Consider the following 10,144-nt stretch of genomic DNA (forward strand, 5'->3'; position numbering starts at 1 on the left):
GTCCATGCCCAACAGTTCCTTTTAGGTACTTAATCACACGTTCTGCTGCTGCTAAATGACCTTCACATGGCTTAGAAACAAATTGACTTAAGTTGTTGACATCAAAAGTAATATCAGGTCTTGTCAAACTGAGATAGAGTAGTCTGCCAATCAGTCTTCTATACTGAGAAGAATCTGCCAAAGGTGCTCCTTCATCAAGACTTAGATGTTTTCCTGATTCCATGGGTGTACTTGCAGGTCTGCAGTTCATAAGTCCAGTGTCTTTCAATAGATCCAACACATACTTCCTTTGGCACAGAGATATGCCCTTGCTACTGCGTGCAATTTCAAGACCAAGAAAATATGTAGGTTTGCCTAGATCTTTATACTTAAAAGCCTTTCCCAAGAACTCCTTGAAAGATGCAACAAGTGAGTCATCATTACTAGCAAGCAAAATGTCATCAACATAAACTATGAGGCCCAAAAACTTCCCATTGTCCTGTTTGTAAAAGAAAGAATGATCACAGGCGGATTGCACTAATCCAAATGCTGTCAAAACCTCAGAGAATTTAATGTACCACTGCCTCGAGGCTTGCTTGAGACCATATAAGGACTTAGTCAATTTACAGACTGAGCCAGCAGGATAAGGTTGCCCCCCTTCATCAAGTAAGCCGGGAGGAAGTTCCATATAGATGTCCTCATCTAGGTCACCATACAAGAACGCATTATTAATATCAAGGTGAGAGAGAGTCCAATCATAAACAGAGGCAAGAGCTAACATAACTTTGACAGTGACAAGCTTTGCCACAGGGGAAAAAGTGTCAAGAAAGTCGACACCAGCCTGTTGAGTGTAGCCTTTAGCGACTAACCGTGCCTTATAGCGGTCAAGAGTACCATCTGCAAAGAACTTGGTACGAAATACCCACTTACAACCAATTGCAACCTTATCTGGAGGGAGCAAAGTGACAAACCAAGTATTGTTTTTGATGAGAGCTTCAAGCTCTGCTTGCATAGCCTTTCTCCATTCAGAGTAGAGGGCAGCTTGATGATAAGAAGAAGGCTCAGGAATGGAGGAGAGAGAGCAAATGAGTCGATAATATGCGGAGGAAAGTGTGGCATATGAAATATATTTATGAATAGGATAGGGAGAACAAGAGATGGAATTACAGACATAATCTGAGAGATGTGAAGGTGGTTTCACAACACGACCAGACTTAGTGGTAGGAAGAGATGGATTTGGAATGGGAATATCTGTAGAAACTGAAGATGGAGTTGGAATGGGAATGTCTGTAGAAACTGAAGGAGAAGGAATGACAGCAGGTACAGGAATGGAAATAGGATCTAAGACAGGAGAAGATTCAGGAGGAAAAGTAAACTGAGGCTCAGGAAATGTAGCAGAGGGTAGATGAGAGAAATGAAATGTAGTTTCATGAAAAACTACATCCCTGCTTATACTGACTTGAAGAGTATCAACATTGAGAACCTTATAACCTTTGTACCCAGGAGGATACCCCAAAAAGACACATTTAGAGGCTCAAGGGGAAAACTTTGATCTGTTTCTGTCAAGTGTAGAAACAAAACATAGACAACCAAATACTTTGAGATGAGAATAAGCTGGAGATTTCTTAAAAAGCATTGCAAAAGGAGTACTATTTTGAGGTAAGACAGAAGAAGGAATTCTATTAATGAGATAAGAGGCTGTGTGTATACAGTCACCCCAGTAAGCAATAGGAAGGTGAGACTGAAATAGTAAACTTCGAGCAACATTCAGCAAGTGCTGATGCTTTCTTTCTACCCGTGCGTTTTGTTGAGGTGTAGAGACACAAGAGTGATGCACTAGAGTCCCAAACTTAGAATATAACTCCCCTAGATGGAATTCTGGCCCATTGTCACATCTAAGAACCTTAATACATTTCCCAAATTGAGTTTTGACAGTGTGGAAAAACTGAGTGAGGATATCTCTAACATCTGATTTGAACTTCATTAGAAAAGTCCAAACAAATCTAGAGTAATCATCAACTATGGTGAGAATATAAGTGTATCCTTGAGTAGTAGGTGTTTTATATGGCCCCCAAACATCACAGTGGATTAGATCAAATATATCATTGGAAACATGGTGTGAATCAGGAAATGATAATCTCTTTTGTTTAGCCAAAGGACAAATCTCACAGAGAGAGTGTTTACAATTGGAAAGAGAAAGAGCTCTAGACAACAGCTGCAACTTATTGAAAGATAAATGTCCTAATCTATTGTGCCACAGATCAGCAGATACACTAGAAATAAGAGGTGCAGTAGAGTTGATAGAAGGAGCAAGAGTGGCTTCTAAGACATAGAGGTTTCCAACTCTATTACCCTTCCCAATCACAGTCTCCCGAGAAGCTTCCTGGATAACAAAATTATTGCATGTGAAAAGTACAGAACAATTAGATGAAGAAGTAAGAGAGCTGACTGAGATTAAGTTGTATGAAAAAGAAGGAACACAAAGGACAGATTCTAGCTTAAGTGAAGTTGAGAGAATAATGGTACCAACACAAGTGACTTCTGCATTGCTACCATTAGGAAGACTTACATAAGTGTTGATGGCTTTGGAGGAGTGAGTAAAAAGCTGTGAATTATTACATACATGGTGAGTAGCACCTGTATCTAATAACCACATAGATGAAGTGAAAGTAGAGCAAATAAGAGGTGTATAGGTGACAGTACCACTGAATGGAGGAGACATGCTGGCAGGAGCAGAAGCATCTCCAAAAACTTTCCCATCCTTGATGGAAGCAGGGGAGATCTGAGTGTTTGTGGAAGAAGAATGAGCCTGCATCTGACTTTGTAAGAAAGAGATCATGCGAGTCATATCTGCAGTAGAGAAGGGGGGAACAACTCCCTGAGCTTGAGTAATCATAGTATCACCAGAACTTAACTGATTAGCAGACCTTGACATAGTATCAGTAGAAAATCCTTGAGGCTTTCCTCTTCCCCTTCCATAACCTGGTGGATATCCAATAATCTCAAAGCATTTATCCACTGTATGACTGGTTTTGCCACAATGTGTGCAAAGAAACTTGCCTCTGCCACCTCTACCTCGAGCTATACCCGTGGCATTAATAAGAGATCCCTGAACTTCAGTATTAGTTAAAGAAGATTGGGGAAGACCAAATTCTATAGATCGTTGCCTCTCTTCCTGCAACACAAGAGAAAATATCTTTGACAGTGATGGAAAAGGAGTGGTTGAGATAATTTGAGACCGGATCTGAGAATAGGTAGAGTTTAATCCTATTAGGAATTGCATGGAGCATTCCTGCATCTGAAAATCATTCCATCTACGCGCGCTGTGACATCGACAATGATCACAGGTACACCAGCGAGAAGGCTGAAAATCCTTATACTCATCCCAGAGAATGCGGAGATTAGTAAAATAAGTACTCACATCCTCTGCACCTTGCTTGAGATTGAACAACTGCTGTTTTAACTGACATATACGAGCTAGATTTCCTTGGGAAAATCGTTCCCGAAGATCATTCCAAATGTGGTAAGCATCATCAATGTACATAATACTTGAACTAATTTCAGGAATTACCGAATTGCGAAGCCAGGAAACCACCATACTATTGCACCGCATCCATTGCGTGAATAGCAGATCAGTGTGGTGAGGATGCTCGAGAGATCCGTCGACAAACGCCAGCTTATTCTTCGCTATAAGCGCCGTTGTCATAGATCGGTGCCAATTTGAGTAATTGGAACCATTTAACTGCTGCGTAACCAGCTGCACACCAGGATTATCACTGTGCGGCAGAAAATAAGGGCTAGATGCGTCCTCATAAGGAGGCTGATGTTGTTGTTGCTTGAGTGGAGGTGTTGGAGGCGCCATTGAAGAGCACAAAATCAGCGGAAATACGTTGCTCTGGATACCATGTTCGAGAGAGAAGATGACATGAAGATAGAAGAGAAGATTTTATTATATGAGTGAATGAATTACAAACGAAGCTCAGCTTCCTATTTATACCAGTGCCCTCTTCACATGTAATACGTGTTTAAGAAGAGGACGTGGAAAAGCGAGAAAAGGAAAAAATACAGATCAGCAAATATAATAAACCTATAATCGCATGCCTTCTTTATTTCTTATTCTTAATAGAAAGAGCATGGAGGCCGACGACACTTCAAGCCACCTCCTCTCTCTCTTGCTCCGTCGAGAGCAGCACGAAAAATTGCAGAAGATCCGCCGCCACCTCTAGTCCGCCTATCGGGCTTCGCCGTCGGCTCCAAGAGAGCCCAACATCGCCTCTAGTTCGTTTGTCAGGCCTCGCCATCGGCTCCCGGGACGTCGGAGCAAACGCCACCGGCAGCCGCGTCTCAGGGACGCTCCGTCTCGGATTCCGCCTCTGGAGCGGCGCCTCTAGGGCGGCAGCTGCTCCATTTCTCTTTTGTGGAGCCCTAGCTTCTAAAAGTGATGGGTTTGGGGCCAGCCAAGAGCCTAAAGGGCCATGCCCAATATACTGATTTTGGGCCCACAAATTTTCTTAGCCCATGATAGTTAAATTATGAACTATCAAGTATTCCTAGCCTTATTAATACATATAAGCGCATATGATTGCAATATTAATATATGCTACAACGAAAAAGGACGGCTCACCTTCGGCCCCTAAAATCATACTATATCATTTCAAATTCTTGGGTTCAGGAAATTCCCCGCACAGAGAGTTGACACGTCATTTATCAAAAACGAATTTATTCATTCAAATAATTATACTCTCTAGTTGAGAAGATTCCAACTAGAGAGTGGGGGACAAACTGTAATGGGCAAAATTCGTACAGTCCATTTGAATAAATATTCGCGGCCCAAACACTTAGCCCAATTCGAAAAACTGAATTAATGTTAATTAATTCAGCCCAACCCGGTACTTTAGGTCATTAAGGCCCATCGCCTCAAACCCTAGAAGGGCAGCGACTTGGGGAGAAAGAAAGGAACAAGGTCAGGGATACGACCCCCCCAAAATATCGGAACGACCAGGGTTTAAGGGGACGTGCCAGCAAAACCCTAGCCGTCAGGCCATCGCGTATAAATAATAACTTACTAGGTCATTCGACCTACACAATCATTCGCACTCCGACACGTTCTCTCGCTCTTCTCTCCCCTCACGCACTATTCTGCCTCCACGCTCTCAGCCTTAGGTTTTCCGGTGATCAGATCAACCGAGACGACCTAACGACCCTCGCTCATTGTTCAATCGCCTTCAACTCCGTCGACCGGATCAATCCGATTTAATCTTTCATTTACTTTCAATTGTTTTCAATACGATTTTTATTAATATTGTTTACTGACTTGAGCGTCGGAGGCCCTTCCATCGACATCCCCACCGGTGCTCCAAGAAGGGCTCTAACGTTGTTCGTGTTTCAGGTTGCTAGTGCCCATCGTACCGGACGACCCCGACGTCCTTAACTGTAATTGTTGGATCCATCCCCAACATATATATATATATATATATATATATATATATATATATCAATTTATTTATTGGAGTAATTTTAACACAAATTCTGCTTTTGGCCAAATCAAATTTGACTTGGATGAATTAATTCTTAATTTCAAATAAACAATAAATTAAACCCAATGTTGACATCTGAGTTTGATATTTGTCCCATTTGAATAAAGAAAATATTATTTTTAAAATCAAATAACAACGTTGAGATGATGTGTCTACAATGGCGTTTTTTGTATGTGTTCGATTTATCCACAATCAACATTCTGGCGTGCTACAATCAATAAATGGGTTATTACCGGAAAATATCTATAGTTTGCTAACTTTTTGGTTTATAACATGACCTCAAAATTTGCCCAATGATGCACTAATTTTCAATTTAATCGCAATTGAAACTTGACGTTATAATTTGACTAACAAATACATAAATTTTCAATTTAATCGCAATTATAACATGACCTTATAATTTCACCATAAAATACACCAAGTTTCAATCCTAATATTTCTAATTATTTATTTGACTAATTCATTTACTCTCCATGTCCATAAAAGAGAGTCTCATTTGAGGTTCAACACGGGTTTTGAGAAAATTATTAAAGTAGGTTAAGTTGAGTAAAAGTAAGTTTCTCGAGGTAGTGCTAAAGTAATTTTTTAAATTCCTTAATTCTAAATTAATTTTTTGATGGAAAAAATAAAATAAAATAAATCAAGTACTAAAATAAATGTCATTTCCTCTTAACGAACTCATCTTATAATTAACAAAGTCACAAAAATTATCTCAAAATTATGATAATATAAAACAATATATAATCATAATCACCTTCATATTCAGATAATTTGTGACTTGTGAGTATATATTTTTTTGAAAGAACCCTTAGTTATTTAGAAGGGTAAATATCAGTTTATGGCCCATATCGTTTGGGGCGTTTTTTCAAATATATCCCTTCTTAAGCATATTTACAAAACAAAACCCATCGTTTCATTTTTTTTTCTTATTTGTGGCTCGCAAAAATAATCTGATGACCAGTATTTGATGTATCCGGCCAAGCGCTATGTTGGAAGTACACGTGGAAAAAAAAAGAGAAAAAAACTAAAGAAATTTCATATCTTTGAAAACACATATAAAGTATTGCGGTGGGTAGAGGGCGGCAGTGGAGATGGTGGTGGCCGGCGGAGGAGATGGCGGTCCGCAGCCGCCTCTGAAATTTCGGCGAGACTGACGCCAATCGTTCGGTCTCTCCCTTCCTCGGCAAAGGGCGCTGCCTTCGGCCCCGCCACCACCGTCATCTTTTTCTCTCGCCTCTCACCTGCGGCGGCACGGCTGCCCTTCCCAGCCGAGCTGGTCTACTACTCTGGATTCCGTAACCACTTCTCGTCAGATGAGTTGTTAATCTTGGAACATCTTCAGACGCTTGGGAATGTCATTGAATTTGAGGTTGAGTGAGGATGTGTGCAACATCATTCCCAACATCAAGATATTGCATCTTGAATATGATCGTCACTTGCAAGGATGGGATGATAGTTTAATTGAGTGTTTGCGTAATCTTGATCGCGTGCATAAACTTGAATCACTCAAACTGGAGAGCTTCATGGCAATGGTGGAAACAGAGGGCCTGTCACTTAATCATGTTCAATTTAATACAATCTAGGCATTTCGTTTTCTTGGTTTGAATAAATTTCCATGATATTTATCATTTTTGGTTTCATATTTTGTGCTTGTATTTTTACACACTTGCAAGCAGGGGCGGAGCTAGGGGTGGGGCAGGGGGGTCACTGGGCCCCCCTGGGATTTTCAAAAATATTAGGGGTATTTTCGTAATTTTATATTAAAAATAAAAAATATATAATTGTATCTACATTATTATTATGTTGAGCTATATATTTTAAACTGTAATTGGTATGCAATATTTAGAGTTAAGACGTTTTGAAGAAGTGAACACATAATTAATTTATACATATCATGATTGGATTGGATTTTAGAGATTTATTTTTTTAATTTGATATTGAAAGTTACTTTATCTTACAAAGTTTTATGAGATTTATGCAAATAAAATCACAAACTATTTCAAATTTGTAATTTTAACATGACTTTTGACTGTGGCGAATTAAATCACTATTTTTTCAATTTTTTCAATTACGTCCCCTATTTTTTTTAGATCGTCAGAGTGTTGAATTGCAACTTACGTGGATTAGTAAAGACGACGTCATTTTTGTGAGGCCTAAACGACGTCGTTTCGTACAATTTCAATTAATTTTTTTTCCAAATTAGAAAGAGACTGTATCTTGTATTTGCACCATAATTTTCAATATGTAGTAATTTTATTGAAAAATACATCGTAACATGAATATTACATGGAGAAATAATTCACACAAACTTTAAGTTAACAATTCGACAATCGAAAAAATTGGGGGATGAAATTGCAAAAATTATAAAAGATGAGTGATTTACTTTGCCACACTTCAAAGTTACGTTAAAAAATTTTTGGACCCCCCTGAATCAAAAGTCTGGCTCCGCCCCTGCTTGCAAGTATATATATTGTTTGAACGCATCTTCATTTTTGTATGAGAATTATATATCCTTATCCAATAAAATGGAAAACCTAAGGTTTCGTGTGGGAGCATTTTAGCTCGTCTAGTTTATGAGGGTTACCATACAAATATTTTACTATGTTTTATTTGAATTAGGGAATGGGGGAGATGAAAATTGAACTATAAACCTCTGTATTTGTAGTTACTGCCTATGCGATGCATATAGTGCATCGAAATTGAATGATATTATTTCTACGATGTCATGATATATTTTTATGCATATATATATATATATATATATATATATATATATATATATATATGCGCACACACACACACACCAAATATCATCATTTATGATTCAGATCAATTGATAACAAAAATAATTTATATTTCGTTTGTTCACGATAAGTGTGGTGTGGATGAGAGGATACGAGTTTTAAAATATTGAAAAATATGTATAAAGTGAAAAAAAAACTCATCAAATTGATTTGTTAGATAATTAATAAATGGTTCGTGAGATATGATTTTTGCAAATAGTGTATATAACCGGCCGGGGAGCATGAGTAAACGGGGGTGGTTTTTTAGTGTGCTTACGGCGACGGCGTATAACCGGCCGTATAGCTTGGTTTTTTTGCCTTGGCATTTAGGCGACGGCGTCTCACCGGCCTTATGCCTTTTTCTTGCTGCCTTTCTTGAGGGAAGAGCCGGGATTGTTTGGGGACAATGGTTAGGCCGGAGTTTTGGAAACTTTCCCTTCCGCCCTTCCCTCTTTTTTCTTTTTCTCTCTAGACGGGTACTCTTTTTCCTTCTCACGGTTTTTCCCACGGGGTTTTCCGTGAAAAAGTTTTAACGAGGCTCGGCCCTTAGTCTGCTTCTCTGTGCTTTCAAGGGTTTCTTAGGTTTTTTCTTTTTTCTTTTAATAAAATCGTATTTAATAATAAATTTTTGCAAATAGTGTATGAATGAAGGTAAAAATATATGTGTACGTGTACTAAAAATCAAAGCTCGATTAGTTTTTTTGTTCATTTATTTGAATTTTAAAAGGAAAATAAATAAATCGCGCACTTGAATTTTTATATAATTTGTAAAATTAATAACGTGAATAATAATATTTGAAATGTTAGAATTAAAATAAACATATAAAAAAATGCTAACACGACGAGGTGAAATCGATGCTTATAAATTGTAATAATATCAGGTACCTGACATACCATCTATATATCTATATTTAATAGAATAATTATATATAAAATATAATTTTTAAAGAAAATTAAATACTTATATTTTTTAAACAGTGTAAAAACTGAAAGAGAATTATTTTCGTAGTACGAAGCGTACGAGAGGGCAAATTAAGTCTATGTAAAATGAATCAAATTCCAAATGCTTTTCGAGATTCTATTGTAGCAAGTTGGAACAAAAATAACAGCCGCATATATTTGAAATTCTTTTTCAAAGAATAATTAACTTTTGTCAGTTTATTACTATAGCTCTGAAACATAATCAATGGATGTAATGCAAAAACATGACTTGAGATGATGCCACGATTAGATGATATTCTCTAATAAATTTACGACGAAATTAAGAAAAATATGAGACGTAACACAAAATCTCAACTGATTGATGACTTTCTTCGCGTGTGAAATTGCGCGATTTGAGCTCTCATCATGCTCCAAGCTATGAGGCTTGAAATCGCGATGCTCTTCGTGCCATTGTTGAACGCGTAGATGTGAGAGTTATTGAAAATGGCAAGCTTAGGATAAACCCTAGCAGTGATGCAGCTCTTACCTCTCCCACCAAAGCTCTCTACTATGGAATGGCACAAACAAGCATATTTTCATTTTTTTTTTCTCTCAAATCTACTCGTCACGTGTATATTAATGATGTCAAAAATACGATACGAAAAACATTGAATTAGTAAGGAGAAATCTTCTACTCCGAGATTGTAGTTTATGTTTCTTAAATTCACACATTAGTGTTTATAGAATGACGATATCACAACGAAACATCGACATTAAAACACGAAGTGAGACCAGAGTTGCCAAATCTAGCTTGGCCCAGCCCAAACAATAGGCGGGCGAGGTGGACTATGTATTTTTAGGCCCAATGAAATGAATTGGCCCGACAGACTCAGATCGGACGGCTCGGCCCACAATTCGAGCATT

At 38.1% G+C, this 10,144-nt stretch overlaps 1 protein-coding gene across 1 annotated transcript; it reads right to left on the reverse strand.

Moving 5' to 3' along the window:
• Positions 1–2,225: 2,225 nt before the first annotated feature.
• On the reverse strand, positions 2,226–4,025 carry LOC130994885 (uncharacterized). The gene is made up of 2 exons (XM_057920006.1): positions 2,683–4,025; positions 2,226–2,362 (listed from the first exon to the last, which is right to left on the reverse strand). Exons 1-2 carry the CDS (start codon positions 3,839–3,841, stop codon positions 2,328–2,330), a joined length of 1,194 nt encoding a protein of 397 aa, XP_057775989.1. The 5' UTR covers positions 3,842–4,025; the 3' UTR covers positions 2,226–2,327.
• Positions 4,026–10,144: the final 6,119 nt, after the last annotated feature.

Source organism: Salvia miltiorrhiza, chromosome 7 (genome assembly GCF_028751815.1).
Source record: "Salvia miltiorrhiza cultivar Shanhuang (shh) chromosome 7, IMPLAD_Smil_shh, whole genome shotgun sequence".
Classification (NCBI taxonomy): domain Eukaryota; kingdom Viridiplantae; phylum Streptophyta; class Magnoliopsida; order Lamiales; family Lamiaceae; genus Salvia; species Salvia miltiorrhiza.

What these genes read in the sequence shown, in the direction of transcription:
- LOC130994885 (XM_057920006.1), bottom strand. Translation starts at nt 3,841, where the DNA reads ATGGCGCCTCCAACACCTCCACTCAAGCAACAACAACATCAGCCTCCT. An exon ending in CATGTCTCCTCCATTCAGTG is followed by an intron (nt 2,363 to 2,682) that starts GTACTGTCACCT and finishes TTTGTTATCCAG; the next exon opens with GAAGCTTCTCGGGAGACTGT.